At 39.8% G+C, this 19,575-nt stretch overlaps 2 protein-coding genes across 2 annotated transcripts; both read left to right on the forward strand.

The window, feature by feature from the left end:
• The first annotated feature begins 1,291 nt into the window (after nt 1-1,291).
• dusp11 (dual specificity phosphatase 11 (RNA/RNP complex 1-interacting)) lies at nt 1,292-9,554 on the forward strand. Its single transcript, XM_088624170.1, has 9 exons — nt 1,292-1,795; nt 2,353-2,428; nt 3,493-3,624; nt 3,979-4,102; nt 4,901-4,961; nt 6,428-6,474; nt 6,642-6,717; nt 7,063-7,197; nt 7,636-9,554. Exons 1-9 carry the CDS (start codon nt 1,551-1,553, stop codon nt 7,961-7,963), a joined length of 1,224 nt encoding a protein of 407 aa, XP_088480296.1. The 5' UTR covers nt 1,292-1,550; the 3' UTR covers nt 7,964-9,554.
• A 1,129-nt stretch (nt 9,555-10,683) lies between these two features.
• LOC148674224 (STAM-binding protein-like A) lies at nt 10,684-19,521 on the forward strand. The gene is made up of 10 exons (XM_088624175.1): nt 10,684-10,836; nt 12,492-12,722; nt 13,512-13,587; nt 13,910-14,005; nt 14,547-14,925; nt 15,611-15,735; nt 16,535-16,672; nt 17,190-17,302; nt 17,941-18,040; nt 19,108-19,521. The coding sequence occupies exons 2-10, from the start codon at nt 12,520-12,522 to the stop codon at nt 19,162-19,164; spliced, it is 1,287 nt and encodes a 428-aa protein (XP_088480301.1). The 5' UTR covers nt 10,684-10,836; nt 12,492-12,519; the 3' UTR covers nt 19,165-19,521.
• Nucleotides 19,522-19,575: the final 54 nt, after the last annotated feature.

Below are 19,575 nucleotides of genomic sequence, written 5' to 3' on the forward strand. Positions count from 1 at the left end.
ATCTTTAGTGTTAAACATTTTACAGACTTATGCTGTCAAAACAATTAATAACATTTCATACAGGTTTTCTTGCTATGTTTTGTGCTTTTGTGGGTTTTGTTTTTTTTTGGGGGGCTTTTAATTGCATTACAAGAGAGATTAAAAATGTGAAAACTGAATCAGGAATCACAGGAAAATACAAGAATTGTATTTCAGTTAATTGTGGACTCTACTTAATGTGCATTTTTAAATTTGATGTTTAATGATAAGGGCATCAGGAAATGTCATCCTCCCACAACTAAGTTAAATGTTCATGAATGCATTTTTTTAAAATGTGCTGCTTCATATGACAATTAGGACACGTGGTATTGGACAGAATGACAATATGTCAAGTCCTAGAGATAACATTTATACAATATTGATATCATGTACAAGTTCATACGACTTTTACCCCCTGAAAGACCACTGTGGAATTACCTTATACAAATATGTTCAGTGGTGTCCTGACTAATTTGTACCTGTACATTTCCTTTGGGTGTGTTCAAGATAAATACACATGCATCCCAGTATTGTGAAAGAGTAAAAAGTACCCCAGAGTACAGCAAGTACTGTACATGCTGCGACATATCGTCTGGCTGGCATAATAGTGTTTTGAGCTTTGGCGCCCTCTGACAGGCCACATTCAGTATTGTAAGTAAAACATGAAAACGATACGCAGACCATCAATGGCTTCAATTCTTGGTCGTAAAATCAAGAACCTTCTCTTCCGTAAAGGCGTATTTTCTGTGCTGACCTTATCTTTGTTTACTTTTTAAACATTTTTCTTAAAGTGTATTTGTATTATAATATGAATCCCTGACGATGTTTGTGATATATGTAGTCGTTTTTGTTTCCTTTTCTTGTTCAAATACAAAGTAAAAAAAAAAAACACCCGTGTCTTCCAGATTTTACTTTAGACGAGCTCTTATTTGCGGGTAAAATTATTTTTAACAAGGCACATTCTTAAATTTTACTTTTAGGTATCAGCATTTTAATAGAATTTGTAATCAACTCCAGTTTCTTAATTTCAGAACTCCTCTCGTACAGACGTCATCTCACATAAAATGATGTACGCTGCAGCATGTATTTTGTAATCCAAGAACAATCTGACTTGAAAATTGCCTTCGAATATCACTTCAAGATTTAAAGCCGTAACTTAATATTACATTCCAATTCGTACCGAATATTTCAGCAGAGTACTATTATTTCTACACCGTGACTGTAGCTGGGAAATGGAGTCCTTACATGTTGCTACTGCGCAAGCTCGGCGTTGCTGGGGTGGACGGAAACGGAAGCTCGTTTGGGAACTTGTATTCGTCATCCGCCGGCACGAGGTGAAAGCTTTCAAAATATGCGGTTGTATTAAAAAAAAAAAAGCGATTTAGGGTCGTATGCAGTTTAGAGGTCGTTTATAAGGAAAATGTCTTTGTACGCATTTAATGCCTACAATATTTCAAGATCTTCAGGTTCTTCTGTTTTGTATTTCATAACTAACTGCGGCTTTTCCTTCGCTTCTGGTATGCATACAACTAATGCTTTCTCTCGGTACGCAAATTAAAGCCGGACTACTGAATGGCTTGCACTACACAACAGTTTTTAGTTTCAGTTTAAACAGCAGCAAGGCCTGCCTCAGCCCGCGATTAGCAGTGATTGAAAGCCTGAGGTGGAGATCACAGCAGCAGTCCCGTGCGGCGTGCCAAGGAAGAGGCGCCTTTTTTAATCCATGCAGGCAATATCACAGGAACAAGCCTAACATGGCGAATAAAATCCCGGACAGGTATGTGGAGAGAATCATTAACTATATAGTTCAGCGGTCGTACCGGTGCATCCCTCTTTTATATCTCCAACTCCGAAAGAACTGTCGAAAGGAATTTAATTGGTCTAATTAATCCAATAATTAGATGATTGATGCAGTTAGGAATTTGGGTAGAGACTCGCAGTTACATGTGCTGCATACTTGTATGCCTTTGATGATTTGGCTGGCTAATAAGTAATGCTGGATTAATAAATATGCATTTAATGATTGGTTTTACTCACTGTGTGGTGCATGGTCACGTGATTTACTGCTTTACGATTTTAATTACCACGCTAATTGTCACCCTCATTAATATGGTGACCATCATGGACCTGAAATATATAGGAACCTTTTCAGGGTCAAGAAACTGAGCAAAATGAACTTCATTGCTGTTGACACAGGTCAAATCAGACACGAATAATCAACAGTGTCCATAAAACCCAGGGATATCATAGTGCTTTCATTCTCAGTAGTGGATTAGCCCATGGGGAAGAGTAAAACGTTTCAGGTCAAAGATGGGTGTTTTTACTTTGTTTCAGATGGACATATTACCAGGCTTTGGGGAAGAGAATTCCAGGCACACGGTTCATTGCTTTTAAGGTCCCCCTGAAACGGGTAAGGTTGCAACCTTACTAGTTCCTGTCTCACTTTTGGGGGTTATTAATAAACAGTTATTTGAATTAATTTCAATCGTTCAATAGTGCTTAAGGTATGGTAAGGTTTGTACCATGTTGAACAGTAATATTTGGTTGTCCCCAGTTTGTATGTATGATCAGTTCATCATTATCATTCTTCATCACTGCAGAGGTTCAAGTGGGAAGATGAAGTATCTGTGCACTTTAATGTATAAAATTGTCCTATAGTTATTGATTGACCTTTTTAAATGTATTTCAGGCCTAATTTGTTCACCTTCAATGTAATCAGAGGTGCCCATAATTCTTTTCTGTACACTCATTTTCATCATTTGATGAAGGAAAGCATTACTTGAGAAACCCATTCAGTCATACATCTGTTTGGAAGAGGCTTGCATTTTTTGTCATTGAGCATATTCTTGCACAAACTGAGAAAGTCATTGCCATTTAAATATCTCTGTCATAATGACAGATGTTTAGCCAAATAGACAATGTCATAAAATGCTTAGTAAGTCATGTTTCAATTAGTGGTTATAAATGAGAAGGCTCCTTACTTTAAGCCATCTGATATCTAATTGATCCTGGGATCTCAAGGAAGAAGTTGAGGTATCGGCTTTATCTTGGCTAGGTAGTTTCTTCAAGACTCCCACAAACCTTTGAGGCTCCTGCTGCCAGTTTTAAGTGTACTTCTGTTTCCATTTGTCTCTATTGGTTAGTGTTTCACTGTTGATTTTGTTGGCTTTAAAGATGTCCATTATGGATAGCTTTAAAGATAGCTTTTCAGTGCCTTTGAGGATTTTGAATGTTTGAATTGGGTCACCTCATACTCTTCATGGGGGAAAAAAGAGTTGGTTGTGAGTCTTGATTTCTCCAGACCTATTCAAGAGTAGTGTAATTTTTTTTTTTTGTGACTTGGTGACCAGTTGCATGCACAACATTCTAAATGAGGTCTTACTTGGGAATTGCCTGATTGTAACATAACTTCCCTTCAGTGAAATGTGTAGTCTTTAAAAGTGTGTCCTGTTGTTCTCTGTTGATATTTGCCAGTCTTTTGAGAGTAGGCTGCACCCCTCTCAATACTTTGGCCCATTTGACCTGGTTCAGCAGCTGAAGGAGGAGAATCAGGAGCTGGGCCTCATCATTGACCTCACCTTCACCACACGCTACTACAAGCCACAGGTTAGTGAGCCTGTTTAGAAAGTCCCTGGGACACAAGTTCCATCTGGCGTTGATGTAGAACCTCTTAAAAACACTGCTTGAGAAACTCTTAACACCTTCACATATCCCTTATTTAATCAATGACTCAAAAGCACTAGACAGTTATTCTAGGGCTTAACTCCACTCTGCTGTTTAGGAAAAAGTATCAATTGAGGTCACTAGGCTTCTTCAGTTCTCTGAAAACAATTTGGTGGTCAAACTGTAAATTAGCAATAACTAGCTTTAAATAAATGGCAATAAATTGTATTAGGGGTCCTCTGACTCACAATAATAGGTACTACGAGTCATTCGTTTTTCTTTTATTCCCATTCCAAGGACTTGCCAGAGAGTTTACATTACGTGAAGATCTTCACTGCAGGGCATGAAGTGCCGAGTGACAAAACTATCCTTAGTTTTAAAAGGGCTGTGAATAAATTTCTGCAGGAGAATGAACACAATGGTGAGTCTCTTTACTGAGCTATACCTACCAGTGTGCTGTAAATACTTATGTTACTGTGTGCCAGGGCAACTTAGGGTTAGGAACAGAAGGTCCAACAGTAATTATATCTGATTAATAAGATCTTTTCAGAAATACTAAAAATGCTGATAAAGAAAGTCAACACCAGGGGACTTTTTTAATGTTTTGGAATTGTTTCCACAGTTTTGGTTATAAAAAAACATATTACATACAATGTTAAAAAACAAAGTTAATTTAAAATCAAACAAGTCTTCCTAACTTTTTCCCACTTCAAATAATAATGTGTGCTGGGGTAAGCTTTAGAGTGTCTGTTCATAAACTGTTTTTCTGGCTCTATTTAAATTTAGTGTTAAGTATATTGATGTACAGTGCTCTCCAAATGCAGGGACACAAACAGAATTATTTTTGAAATAGGTACTTATGATAATTGAAGTTGCTCTTTGCAGTGTTATAATGTAATACTGTAGTCATATTTTGAATGAGACACATTATCCAGTCCAGAACTCATTCTGCTGTGTCATCATTTTTATTCTTGCTTCATCTGTGCATGAACAAATCTGAAGAGCTCTGTATCATTCATGTCGATCTCATGATCACAAATACATGTCCTGACCGTAAAGCAAAAATAACAGTTTTGACTTGACAGTCCCAGTACTTTGAGAAGCTGTATCATGTACAGGTTACATTGCAGAATATGTATGTAGTTAACTTTGAGTAGTCCAACTTTGAGCATTTACAGTTGGTATGGTGCTTGGCAAGTTTTTTTTTTCTCCTATTTAGACAAGCTGATTGGAGTGCATTGTACCCATGGATTAAATCGGACAGGTTATCTCGTGTGCAGGTATGTTTAACAAACCTTATAAAGGAATGTGCTCTCCATGGGAGTTTTTCTAAAGTGTGTGGGCCAGAGGTAGTGTGAGACTGACAGTCTAGAGTGTGAGGAGGGAGAGAATGCTTTATTTTATCCAGCAGCCATATCACCCTGCAACTCACACCTGGCAACCCACTGAGGCTAAGCAGGTGTGAGTCTGGTCAGTACCTGGATGAGAGACCTCCTGGGAAACACTAAGGATGCTGTTGGAAGGGGTGTTAGTGGGGCCAGCAGGGGGCGCTCAGTGTGTGTCGTTATGCCCCAGTATAGTGATGGGGACAATATACGGTCAAAAAGGCCCCATCCTTTGGATGAGACGGTCATTAAAAATCCCAGGGTGTTTCTCGAAAAGAGTAACCGGGTTAATGCCGGTAACCCTGGCCAAATTTGCCATTGGCCTTTACCAATCATGGCCTCCTAATAACCCCCATCTATGAATTGGCTTCATTACTCTGTTCTCCTCCCCACTGATATCTGGTGTGTGGTGAGTGGTGTTATGGTGGTGGAGGGGAGTCCGTATTACCTGTAAAGTGCTTTGAGTGGAGTGTGCAGAAAAGCGCTATATAAGTGTAAGGAACTTATTTCCCCCCCTCATTGTGACAGCATGCGAAATTCCCTAGGGCGCTAAACACAAAAGTCCAGGTTAATTGGCTTAATTGGAAAATGGAACCTAGGTGTGAATGTGTGTTTTGTCACGTTTGCTTGGAGACTCTAGCTTCCCTGTAACCCGGAATTGGAAGAAGCAGTTAAGAAATGGTTGAATGCTTTAAGCAACATGCTGTACCACTTGAAAGTGAAGGCCCTTGACACACATTGGCCAGAACGCCTCTCGGCCTTCTGCTGATAAATGTGTTGGAATCAGCACTTCCCCAGAAACATGCTTCAAAATAATTTCTCTAAACTGCATTTGCAAAACAAAGTTTTTGACAAACTTGCTCTGGTTGGAAATTTTCTAAATATTTTATTCTGATAATACCAGTGGCGTGTTTGTCATGTAGTCTTCAGTATGCATTTTACCATATAAGAATAACGGGGCCAGTACAGTTATCTAAGCCAAAGGCAATTCAACTTGATCAACTCTTCTGTTTTCTGTAATTTTCTAAGTTATTAGTCGAGATTAACTTGACCTTTATCCCTTGATCTTTTGGAATTTGGGGCTCTCCAAGGTTGGGGTTAGAGATGATTAATGTCTTTAACCCAGTGTTAATATATAGCAACAATCAAGGCAACAAAACATTCTGGATCAACATTTTTTAACATGTAGTTTTACCTTTTCACATATGTGAAAAGTACTTAAACTTCTGGTCTCATCTGCTGTGTGGTTTTCATTTTCAGTGTTGGGTACTTTGTTGTTCTCTATTGTCTGTATTTATGAAATGTACACACGAGATTTCTAGCCACCAAATCTTTTAAGTCTTTTAATCTTTCATGTTCAGGTACCTCATTGATGTGGATGGGGTAAATCCCAAAAAAGCCATGCAATGTGAGTAGATGGTGTTAAAAATCATGTTTCTTTTTGATTATTCGAGTCTCCTTCTTTTGATATGTTAAGTACTGTACTGTTCTTTCATTGAAGTCCTAAATCTTAAGTTCTTCTAGAAAGGCCCTTCTGAGATACTAGACATGTTTTAACACAGGTGTTGTGTTTAGTGTTCAACAAGTCCCGGGGTCACTCCATAGAAAGAGAGAACTACATCGAAGATCTTCGCCATGGTCCAAAAAGAAGGTGAGATTCCTAGATCAGTGTTGTGCCTTCATGTCACTGTTTCTTCCTGTGCAATAGTTGCTTGAAATGCTTTTAGATTTACTGGGCAACTGAAATGCATTTTCTGATTGGATCATAAAGGTTTAAGGTGCACAAATAGTGGTTTATAAGGAATATTACTACTAATGCTTTCCCACATAAAAATGAAGGATTTTAGGAACACTGATTCATCTACCGAGGAATTTTGTAAGGTTTGAAAATGATTACTGGCATATCAGAGTGGCATCTCTTGTGCAGACATCTCTTTTCTGTGGGGGCATGGGTTTGTTCCTTCAGTGCATACCGAGTGTCTCTCTGTTCCTAAAGCAATGCAGGCATGGAGGTGGCAGAGCAAGAGCCGGTCAGAGGAAGTGCAGGTCAGGTGCAGAGTGTCACACCATTCAGTAGGCCTGCACCCCACTGTGGACGGGAATCTCTCCTGGGGCCCTACAAATCTTGTCGGTATGATAAGTCTTTCTAATGTGGTGCAGTGCTGAATGTGCAGTGCCTTGGGTGGAGTGTCTAGAAAAACGCTATATAAGTGTAAGCAATTATTATTATTATTAATGTGTAGTAGCTTTTTCACAGATGTAATCAGAAAATGTGTGATCTTGTTAAAATAATTGCTTTTTCTATTGCCTACATATGTCAAACTCCTGATCCATCTGGTTTGGAATAGAAAACGTTTAATTGACATCGAGGCTGCCATTTTTAATGTGTACATACTGTACATGGTGGAGTGCTTAGTTTGCCCTCAATTATTTCCCAAATCTCAGCTGTTGTGTTTCAACCTTTTGCATGTGCATCTGGCTGGGGCCCTGCCAAATACACAATGCCAAATGGCAAGATATCACACCTGCCCCATCCATTCTCTCATTTATTTTTGTCCTCTGTTCTCAGGCCACCATACCCCCCCTCTGGTATTCAAAGAGACCAGCCCTACCCACCTTTCCTTCCCCGCCCTCCTCCTGCTCGTGGGATGCGACCTCCTGGAGCCCCCCGACAGCCTTTCAGACAGGCCTGGAGAGGGCCTGCAGATTCTTATCGCTCATCTTTGCCTGTTTTCCACCACTGTGCTGGCTCAAGTGGCACCACCGGCCCCAGGCCAGGAACATCCTTGAATGGCCAGCAACCTCCACCCCACACTGGCTCTCTGGAAGAACCCCGCAGAACCAAAGAAAAGGCTTACTGGAAGGCCAAAAAAAAAGAAAGGAGGAACCCGAAATGAAGCTAATCTGTATGATCAAGGTTTCAGTGGAAGAGCACATGCCAGCCAGCTACAGTACAGATGGCAAAACATTAAGAATTTGTAGCTCATGTTATGGTTTGCTCACTCTTTTTCTGGGTGGTGGAAAACCGAAGTAAAATAGCAATTGTGTTCAGCCTAAACATTGGTTGCTTGAAGTCCCGCACCTAGTACTTCTTACTACAAAAGAACTGCTCCTGAACACCCAGATACATTTAAATCTGTAGGGCAAAATTATATATTTATAGCAAAATGGGCTTTCCTGTCAGTAGGTAATGTGGAAAAAGAGTGTCAGATCCTTGAAAAATGTCATCAGAAGGTGGACTATCACCATAGATGAGAGGGTAGTCAATAGGACTTAAAATCTTTTTTTATATCAGGAATTTCTGTAACATGCATCAACTTGAAAACCTATTATAAATTTGACCTTATAAGAACTAAACATTTCACATTTTTGTTGTGAAATATTAAGCTAAGGCTGCAGATGCTCAAGAAACATGACCATTTTTTTTCTAAAAGATCTCCTAGTCTCTAAATTCTTTGCTTTTGTAATGATGGGGAACTAAATCTATTCTGATGGATCGGATCTGTTTGTGGTATGAACAATCTGCAAAGACAGACAGACTTTTGGTTTCATTGTGCCCTAGGTTTGAATGGTCATGGTCTGTGTCCAGTTTAAAAAGTGATATTCTCCTTTTTTGCTTTGCTTCGCATGTTCCTGCTTTGCATCACTTGCGGTTTGATTACAGTCCAGTATTAAAAGTTAAGTGATGCAAGGTGTGCAAATATTTAAGCTGTGTCTAGTCTTTAACCTGTGTGTTTTATAGGTTCTGGGTAAGAGCTACAAAGGGTGAAGTGGTGCCAAATTAACATACTTAGCTCCCATTCTTCAGTGTTAAAAGTTTTAAAATTGTGTGCTAGTTTACAGATGAAGACATCTCTATTGTTAATTGAAACAAGGCAGTGCACTGGGCTCGTTAAATCTTCTAGCCTCTATTCTGTTGGTAGGTTTCTTGTCTGTTTTATAAAAAGACGTAACTAAGCATTGGGGTTAATTTGATCATTGTGAACGTTCATCTGCCTGTGAATAGTAGTACAAATGAAATACTTTAATATTAAATTATTGATGCATCAATCAAAATGAAGAAGGAACATCAAGGTTTAAGATGAAAACATTAGACAATATTTAACTGCAGCTTTGTTAATGGGAATGGCTTTTCACTCTGCTTATTTCTATTTCTTTTTAGAAGAGAAAAAATTGCATTATAAAATTCAGTTTTTTTGTAGTGTCTCCTGAAGGACTTAAAATTGCACCAGTTGGTAGTATAAACTCCAGGAGCACAAACACCAGAACCTATTTGTCTAGACTGTATGATTCAATATCATTTACATTTGACCTTTGGTTTTATATTGTATTTGATTTTAATGGTTTTAACTTAAAATTGTGAGGTGCTCTTTCAGATTCAGTGTATATTCTAACACATTATTCATTAGGGTTTCTGTACTTTGACCAGTTTCCAAAAGTGCCATTTCTATTAATGAACATGATGAATAAAGGGCTTTTGTTGAATAACGTATGTTTCGCCTTAACGTTTGAATGATGACACTGTGCAGTGCTTTGCAAGAGTGCCACAGGGCACTTTTGAACAGTCTAGCAGGCTATTTGGATACAATGGAATTTTAGTATTTTTCTTTGGAAATGTATGCATGTTAAAATAATTCCCTGCATTTATACTGCACTTTTCATCCCACTGGTTCCAAAGTATTGTACATCCTGTATAGGAGGGAACACACTTTATTCACCACAAAAGAGATACGCAAAATGTGTTGCATTTGCAAAGAAATGTACATTCACCTGTGGGGAAAAAAACTGCACTTCCACTTGTAACGCCTACAGGTATCCATCCTTTTCCGAACCTCTTTATCTCCTACAGGGTTGCAGGGGAGTGGTTAACATTGTTGCCTAGCAGTGCTGGGGCCCTGTGTTTCCATCTGCATGGAATTTGTTTGTTATTCCCATGTTTGCATGGGTTCCCCCCCACAGTCCTAAAACACACTAGTTACTGCTGTGTTTGAACTGCAGAGGACTGGTGTCCTATTCAGGGTGTATCCCAGCTTGTGCCCATTGCTCTCTGGGAAAGGCTGCAGCTCCCCTGTGACTATTGGGTAAAGGAGTTAGAAAAGGGAAAGGTGATGTTAAGCCCTTGGGCACCTCAGGTCGCATTCCCAGTCACGATTTGTATGTGTAAAGTCTACACTTCCTCTTGGAGCTTTAGGTGTATGTGGAAATTTCCCGAGATGCAATACCTAAGAAAGTACAGATTGTGTTTTTGTGAGAAACGCGGTTACTACATTCAAGTTTCATATTCTTCAACCGGGGATGATCGGGATTAGTGGTCTGTTTTAAAAAGAACGTAAGCCATCTTCAAAATGTGTTCAAGGGCAGGTTATTTAGAAAATTCAGTGGGATTAATGGAAGACACTTGGTTTCTAAAACATTATTTTCATGACTGGGGGATATATCTTCCTTTCGGCGACGTTCAAAGATTCAGTCAGAGTAGAACTATTGAAACCATTTTCTCTCTGAGTTCGATACTCGGTACTCTTGAGTAGCATTTCAATAACGCGGTCCTGCGGCCGCAACTCGGCGATGATGACCTCATTCCCAGCTGATCGTGAGTGGCTGAGACACGGGCTGCGAAACAGGAACAGGAACTGCTCCCGGCAGCAGGAAGTAGTAATGTGACAGGCGTACGCTTGCTTTTTTCATTGTGAAAGCTGCACAAAAAAAAAATCAAGAGTCTTTATCAGAATATTTATAGTCGAATTTAAGGCACTGGGGATTATATAGATAGGTAAGATGTGGATGGTGATAGAAAGTAATTTTTGGTGGTGGTTGTTTCTCCGTGTAAACCGATTTACCTGTCTGTTTTTATAATGACCGTCGTTATTTTATTATCGTATTATAATTAATATAGACCTAAAAGCTTGTTTGATCTTATTGGATTGCCTTGGTTTTTGTCGGTGTAATCTGAACGTTTTGCTCCTATTACTAATTCTTTCATAGATTTTAATATAAAGAACTGGAATTTTGACGTTTTACTTCATGTGAAATTGAAGTTAAATTGGTAATGTGGGTTTTTTATCCTGGATTGACGTCAGTCAATGAAAACTTATTTATATAACTATATAGGCTGTATCTGTGTTTTTCATTTCGTTTAAACAGGTAGTAGAAATGAAAGATAGTTGCAAGCACTTTTAAAAGGCCTGTCTTTCACCTTGGAATCAGGACTGTGGTTGAAGTACAGTTATCTCCGAGCCCGGTCCGGCAAAAGTTAGTTTTAGAATTTGTGGTGATTTTCGGTTATGATTTGCAAAGCAAAAAATAGTTATTTAATGAAAAAAATGCCACCAGAAGATCAACACAATACTTTCTTTTTGTCATTGCGACGTTAGACGCATTAAATACTAATTAAAATATGTGTAGTAGCACATAAACACTTCATGAATGCTAACGAGTGCATGAAAGCAAAATAGTTTTTTGATTTATGTGACTTAATCCTCATTGCCTCGTTTTATAGCACTCTTTCTCACTTAGATTTCAGCCGAACCGTATCAATTTGTGCGGTGTATTTTTAATACTTTCTAGCTAATTTGAAGTAAGAGACGCCACCAAAAGGGGTTAAAGACAACTTTCATGTGAAATGTATTTCAAGATTTAAGTTCCATTTCCAGAACAGGTCTTAACTTTCGGAAGGCTCTGATTGTACACGCTGCCCAAATCTTCGTTTGGCTTCTGGAGAACTAAAGGCTGGGGACTCCCAGATCTTGCTGTGAAACTCTAGACCCCAGCTAGCCAATCCTTCTGTTTATTTCATTTTATTTGAAGTACATCTTTAAGTGATCAGGTTTTCCTCCAAATTATGATAATACTAAAATAGCAATTAAACCATCACGTTTACCCATTGGTACTGGAGCACCATTGATTGATTGTAATTGGCCAGGATGTGTGTGGACTACATGCATCAATAAGTAATCGAGATTATTCTGACTATCAGTTTAATTGTTTTTTGCTATCAGCATTCTTAATTAAATTAGTCCCCCATGCCTCAAAATGCACAAGAAAGTCAGGAGTTTTCAGCTCTGTTCCTAGTGGACCACAGCTGTATCATGATGTTTGCTTTCAGTTTCGAAATTCTTATTCCGAATGCTGTAAATTCCATAGACAGTGTGGATTATTTAGCAAAATGGACAAATTCAAATTTTGTCCCTAGACTTCCAGAGTGTTTTCTGGATACTCTACCCAGAATAAAGTAGGTTTTGGAAATGGCAAGCTGAAAGATAAAAGATGTACAATCAGGCAAGAGATTAGATGAGCTGAACAAGTGAGGTCTTAGGCTTGAGTGGAAGCAGGGATACCCTGCTGCTCCGGGAGGGCTGGAGTCTTGGGCTCTGGGTGACGCTGGACGGATGACTGGGTGCTGATGGCACCAGGTGTGGTGTGTTGTAGGTGGAGACCTGGGAAAGCTGGCGCCGCCATGCCAGAGCACAGCGATGCACACCTGACGCCCGAGGAGCGCGTGCGCGCCCTCACGAAGATGGGGAGCTCCGTGGACGTGAACGAGGACGTGCCCCCGCGCCGCTACTTCCGGTCGGGCATGGAGATGATCCGCATGGCCTGCGTGTACGGGGAGGAGGGCAACGCGGAGCGCGCTTTCATCCTCTACAACAAGTACATCACGTAAGGGAGTCCCGGGCTGTGTATCCCTCGACTGCATTCTGCACAGTGGCCCAGGCTGTGTGGTTAACCCAGACTCCTAAACACATTAAAGGGGCTTGATCTCTGCTCTCCTGGGGCTGAAGGGGGTGGATTGGGGCTCCCATAGCGTGGAATCATGAACAGTGAGGCCAGCAGGACCATTTCATGCAGCTTTCTGCTGGTCTCTGTATTGAGCTGCATGTGTCAGCTGCATGGATGGTGGCCTACAGGCAATGCACTGAACGGCTTGAGCTGCAAGCCAAGCTTGAATAAGACGTGCAATGCAGTACAAAAATCAGAATAATACCTAAAATATTTTTTTCACATTAACACAGTACTGGTGTTCCGTGTAGCTTAGAAAATGAAAAAGATGGGGGCAATAGTTGCTTACTTTCTCTTTTGTAGTACTTTAAATGGGGTCATGCTTTCGCATTGTAGCCTACATAGTAAGTTAATATGAAATATGCGCGTTATAGCAGTGCTTTTCTTTATTAAATGTTTTTTATAAGCAGTTTTTTTGTTAGTGTTTGAGGCAACACATAAGAGAGTTGATAAATGGAGAGGTATTTGTTTTGCTATGTTTGGGGGTTTAAAAGTTATAATAGTCATCTCTAGCAATATAAACTTGAAAAAGAAACTTGGCTTTTGCGATCCATGCGGCTGTTACGTTGTAGAGTCCACTAATATCCTGAGTTGAGAACGTTCACCTTTTTGTCTCTCCACTGAAGCGTGTTGCATTTCAAGTGCTCTTTATCATCTTTTCTTCCTTAGGCTGTTCATTGAGAAGCTTCCCAGACATCGAGATTACAAGACAGCCAACATTCCAGAAAAGAAGGAAACTATGAAGGTAGAATGATCAACTCTTCTCTGGTCTCTGCAGATCAAAGATTTATTTCTGATGCTTGATTCTTGTGTTGTGAGGTAATGCCAGTAAAGATTTAGACAACTATGTTAAACCTTAGCAACATCTGACTTTTTAAGACTTTCTGACTTTGCAAGCAAGTAAAAAATCTTTGCAAGCGTCTTTTAAATGTTCTTAGGTTTTAAACTGTAGTGCTGTATTATTCTACGTTCAGGATGGAGGTTTTGTTTTGATTTGTTCTAGCCATAACTTTGTTCAATAGGTTCAATAGGCAATTGTAATATAAATGCCTTCTTTTGTGAGACAGAAATTGAAAGAGATTGCTTTTCCTCAAGCTGAAGAGCTGAAGAAAGAACTCCTGAAGAAGTATGAGAAGGAATATGAGGAATATCTGGAGAGAAAAGTATGTAGCTGACACAGAGGGATAATTTAAATGAGTCTGAGAACCAGACTGTCTGATGCAATTGCAAATGTACATTTTTATACATGTAAAGCAATTTATTTCATCTGATCTTTTTCCTGTATTGTTTTCTGTAATATTTTTGTTTGCTGTCAAATATTGCATCATTCTTTTCCATTCTTTCTTTATCGTGTGCTTTTAAGCTTGATAAATCGAAAACTATTCTTTCCATTACTAGATCTTTGAAACAAGATCTCTGTTTAACACTGTTATTAACATTAAAATAAAACATTGCTTTAATTATTTGACAACAATTTTGAAAATATTAAGCAATTTACTGAAATCACCGAAGGTTATCTGCAAGAGGAAGCCATTGTTTTAGTTTGAACATGAACATGAATAGCTCCTCTGGGCTGCTATGCAGTGTTGATGCCCAGGATGTGATCGTAGAGAAGATCGATAAGGTAGCTGACAAGCCCCAGCATCACGAGGAGCTCTTGTCTGGTGCCGTTTCTTGGCTTTAACGGTCTTTTCCTGCCGTCAGAAAGCTGAGGAGGCAACCCTGGCTCGCGAGCTGGCCAAGCAGAAAGAGCTGGAGGCAGAGAGACAGCGCGTCGCGGAGCAGCGACGCAGGCAGCAGGAGCAGGAGCAGTTTAGCGCCTTTGAGCAGATGATCCGCCGCCAGGAGCTGGAGAAGGAAAGGCAGCGGATCCTTCAGGAGTACAGCAGCCCCAGCGCCCCTCCTCCTGACGCTCCCCTTGTCCCAGGCGTCCAAGAACCCCCCCAGCCTGTCGTCATGACTACCCCTACCCCCCCGCAGAGTCCAAAGGGGACCTGCGCTCATGTCTCTCCATCTGCACCAGCCTCAGCTCCCACCTTTGACCGCTCGCTCAAACCTGGGGCACTGGTTGCCCCAGGAAATAGTAAGCAAATTCTGTTCTTGCTTGCCTCTGTTCTTGCTTGCCTGTTTTATGCGTTTCCCAGTCCTTACAGTGTGTATCTCCTAAGAGTACCTATTTTTCCAAAATATTGTATGAAACGTTCTATGTTCCCATCCAACTATTACTTCTAAAATAAATCCTAATGTCAGGTCACGTTTCAGAATTGAGGGGTGAATGTGCAGACAGATCGCAGAATGCTTCATCTCTTTTATTCAGTATATTGTAGGTTGACCATTTTCAAAAGATCTGTTTTAGCCTGATTAGCTATCTGGTAAAGGAAGCAACGAGGTGCCATCGACAAACATACAGAACCAGACATTGCAAGAATTAACTATACACAATAACTTGGACATTCATATGGTATGAATTTCTTAGTAAAATGCCTTGTGTAAGACCTGTGAAGTACCTGACTATTCTGGTTTTCAGGCTGAAACCTTAAAATACAAATCAAGTAACTTCACTTGAAGCAACCTAAAAGAATAGCATGAGTACTCAGCATTGTATCTACTGGAGTTTTGCTGAAAGTTGCCTAATAATTAGGTAGTTATATATCTAACATAAAGCTTTACTACTCTGCTTGTTAGGTGTAAGAGCTCGACCTGTTACACTGGAGGTTGTGGAGAGCTGTGTTGCTGGCAGCACTGGTGACGAGTTTCTCTCTATCCAGGTGTGGCGGTGGACAGACTCCGTCAGGTGGCAGTACCAGCAGAGCTGTGCCACAAGTTCCTGAAGCTCGCAGAGGCCAACACAGCACGAGCTGTGGAGACCTGTGGTATCCTCTGTGGCAAACTGGTATGGGGCCCGTCTGAACAATATGAAAGGCATAATTAATGATTTGGTTGTTAGTGTAGCCAGTAATTTTCTGTCAGCTGTAAAGTGGAGAAGCCTGGATGCAGAAACAAGAGTTTTCTGCTGTATAGTGTATATGTAACTTTATTTAATGAACTGCTTTGTGCTGTGCTAGTTGAAGTAGAGATTTGCCCATGTTGTAATTTTGATACCATTATTTACTAGCTATTTACTGAACCTTGCCTAGTAATTAGTTAGATATCTAATATAAAGCTTAACTACTGAACTTGTTACACTCTTAAGAATTACACTGTGTGCTGGAGTGTATATATATATGTAATACCAGTAATTAAAACATGTAGAAAGACAGACAAGTCCTTTTCAACTTTAAATTGTTTATTGAAATTAACTATTTTAGTATAGATTCCTTTGAAAATCTGCACTTGTAGATTGTTGTATTTAGGATATCAGTACAAGAAGATTAACCAGTTAGTATGGTCAACAATAGACATTTATGCGGTTCATACGGTTACAATATAATCCTACAAGAAAAATGTTTCTTTGGATCAAAAATGAATTTCTAGATGCAATTTAAGAAAGAAGGTTTGATTAAGGTAAATTCAGTAGTTTATTGAGAATCTTGATAGCAGATTTCATCCATATTTAAATATGTGATTTATAGAGATTTATGTCAATGCTTGTATCTCCTGTGGGACTTGCAGTGCTGTAATGTGGACATTTAATGTGTCAAGCAGTCGCTGTCTGTGTGAATTTCACCTGTAGGTATTTGCTTGTGTTTCAGATGCGCAATGCATTCACGGTGACCCATGTCATTGTGCCCAAGCAGTGTGGAGGACCAGATTACTGTGACACAGAGAATGAGGAAGAGCTCTTTCTGGTCCAGGATCAATATGACCTTATTACACTAGGCTGGATCCATGTGAGGCACAGTTGAAACACTTTCAGTCGTAACCAATCCTTCTCTTTCAGTGTCTGAGAAAAATTCACCCTCAAAATATTTCATCAGCAATTCGATATGAGCACAAAATAAGGGTTTTATTTTGCCATGAACACCTCTCATTGTACCTTTCGAAGTTGGTAAAATCTGGAAGTTGATTCTGGAAGTTGATCACTTCCAGAAGGCTGAGTTTCCTGATTCACAGAGGAGACTTTATATAATTAATACATCACCTTCAATCCCAAACCTTCCTTGACTAAACTTCATTTTACACAAGAGCATCTCCATTCATCACATAGGAATGACTTATTGTTCCATACCTTCTCTGATGGAGAATAGTTTGTGACATTGAATTATTCAACAAATTCTAACAAATTAGAGAAAACAAATCCAAGAAAATAGAAATGTGCTTTATAGTTTTGTACCATTAATAGTTTAATATCATTGCCATTATGCTATTCTTGTATCATAAAATGATTTACCTTCTGTCTATCTGCAGACACACCCCACACAAACAGCCTTCTTGTCCAGTGTGGATCTGCACACTCACTGCTCCTACCAGATAATGTTGCCAGAATCCATAGCCATTGTCTGCTCACCCAAGTTCAATGAGTGAGTACAAGAGATGGAAAAAGAAGAGGACAGAAATGTGAGGTGGTTGGTGTTCACTGTAAGAATAAAGTAAATGGGTTGAGTTTCGTTTTTCCCTTGGAGAAATTGATTCTCCCAAAACTGATTTGCAATATAAAACAACCATCTAGCTGCACTGTTAAACTGGACCTCTAACAGTTTAATGCTGGGGTATACACTGTCTTTTAATAAATAAGAAAACCGTAACAGAATATCTTTAGAGGTGAGACAGTCATCTGCTTTATTACCTCCTGATTTTAAAATGACATCCTTTGCAAATCTAGCAGTTGAAAATCAACTTGAAATTAAGACTGTCAGAAAAAAATGGTGCCAATACGGTTATTATTGCAGTTTTGTTATCAAAGTAGTGTAGTTCTAATACATTTAAAGAATTTGAACATTACAAAGAAGAACATTCAGACTTTGTTGTGTGATCTTGCTCCTTTTAAAATTTGTAATTGTCACAGAGCAAGGCTGATTCATTGGAGGGGGGTTAAGAAAGATGTTCTGTTGAAGCTAGCTTGATAAAGGAGGGTACTTCCTTGACACCAAGGTGCAAAAGTGGTTCGGGAGCTTCTCAGGTGCCATTGTGCCAGGCTGAGGGAGTGTCTGTTTTGTAGGACAGGGTACTTCAGACTGACAGACTACGGAATGGATGAGATCTCGTCCTGCAAACAGAAAGGCTTTCACCCCCATCCAAAGGAACCCCCCCTCTTCACTGTGAGTTACACCTCTCTGCCTTTTCACATGAAATTAAATCAAATTCTCATGTATTTGTCGTTTCTGCTTGTGATCCATTTATGAAGTTCTGCATGGTCTGCACCGGACTCTGAAGTTGATCACTTCCAGAAGGTTGTTTATTGTGTTATTTTAAAAAGTAGTTGTAGGAGAACTCCGTGGCCGTGGAGTGTCCAGTTATGGTCATGCCATGTTCAGCAGTTTGCTTGTGCAGATTTAAATATATGCATAGGGCTTCTTTCTGTGGTTGGAGGTATGAGTTTGAGGATCAGTTAAAAGTTTGTGCCACAGCCTTTTATTTTCTCCATACAAGTTATCTGACAAGAATTTGTTGTTTGCAAGATTTTTTGTTGTTGCTCCGGTGCTTTTGCTGGTACACATAATGATCCCTTTACAGCAAGCCCAGGTTTTAAATTCGGATCTGGGCTCAGTGTGTACATTTCCTTGTAGGCAATGTTGGTATTGCTTTGACTATTTTAAAACGAATTTGTGGTCTTGTGCCAAATAGTGCAGATGACTTGTGTCTGAGTGCTGGAACACAATGAATAGCCAGGCCTGGCTCCACATTTTCATGCGTGGGGCACTAGTCTTAATGGGACTGGTGTACGGTATAACTCATTAATCCAGAGGCGGAGCGGTGGCTCTGTGGCTAAGGATCTGCGCCTGTGGCTGGAAGGTTGCCGGTTCAAATCCCGTGGCCGGCCGAGGAATCCTACTCCGTTGGGCCCCTGAGCAAGGCCCTTAACCCCAACTGCTCCAGGGGTGCTGTACAATGGCTGACCCTGCACTCTGACCCCAGGCTCTCTCCCTATCTGTTGTCTGTGTGTCTCATGGAGAGCAAGCTGGGGTATGCGAAAAGACTAATTCCTAATGCAAGAAATTGTATATGGCTAATAAAGTGATCTTATCTTATCTTATGTATCTGTACCTTTCGCATCCAATAAAGTGTTCAACCATAATCAAACTGTTTATCCAGCCAAATATACATCCGTAATGAAGAAGCAGTGGAGTGCTCTTCGATTTTGACAGTTGCTTGTCTCTTTCTTCAGGCATGTGGTCACATAACCATCGCTGATGGGAGTGTGACAGTAATGGATCTGCGGTGATGATGCAGACTTGCATTTTGTCTTCACTTTTCTGCGGCGTTTGGGGTTGGCGTGTACAGCATCTTTTGTTTTTCAAAGAAGCAAACCATCAAAGACGAACTGAAGTATTTCAGCCATACAATTCAGTCACTCCTTCTCCTGACATGTGTGGCAAGAACTGGAACAGATGTACCATGTGCTCATAATATCAATATGAAGTACAATTACAAGTCTTCTACACTAAGCCTTTTTCTTGGATGTCTTTAAGTGCTGCAGAAATATATCCTCAAAATTAACAAGTTCAGATGTCACAAATGGAGATTTTGAAGGCTGGGTGGTTTGTACTTGTATAAACACTAAAACTGTATGTAGAATTTACTATTGGATTTTTTTATTTCCATGTTTTGGTTTTTAACCATACTTTGTGATACA

Source organism: Lepisosteus platostomus, chromosome 3 (genome assembly GCF_059453375.1).
Source record: "Lepisosteus platostomus isolate fLepPlt1 chromosome 3, fLepPlt1.hap1, whole genome shotgun sequence".
NCBI classification, from domain to species: Eukaryota; Metazoa; Chordata; class Actinopteri; order Semionotiformes; family Lepisosteidae; genus Lepisosteus; species Lepisosteus platostomus.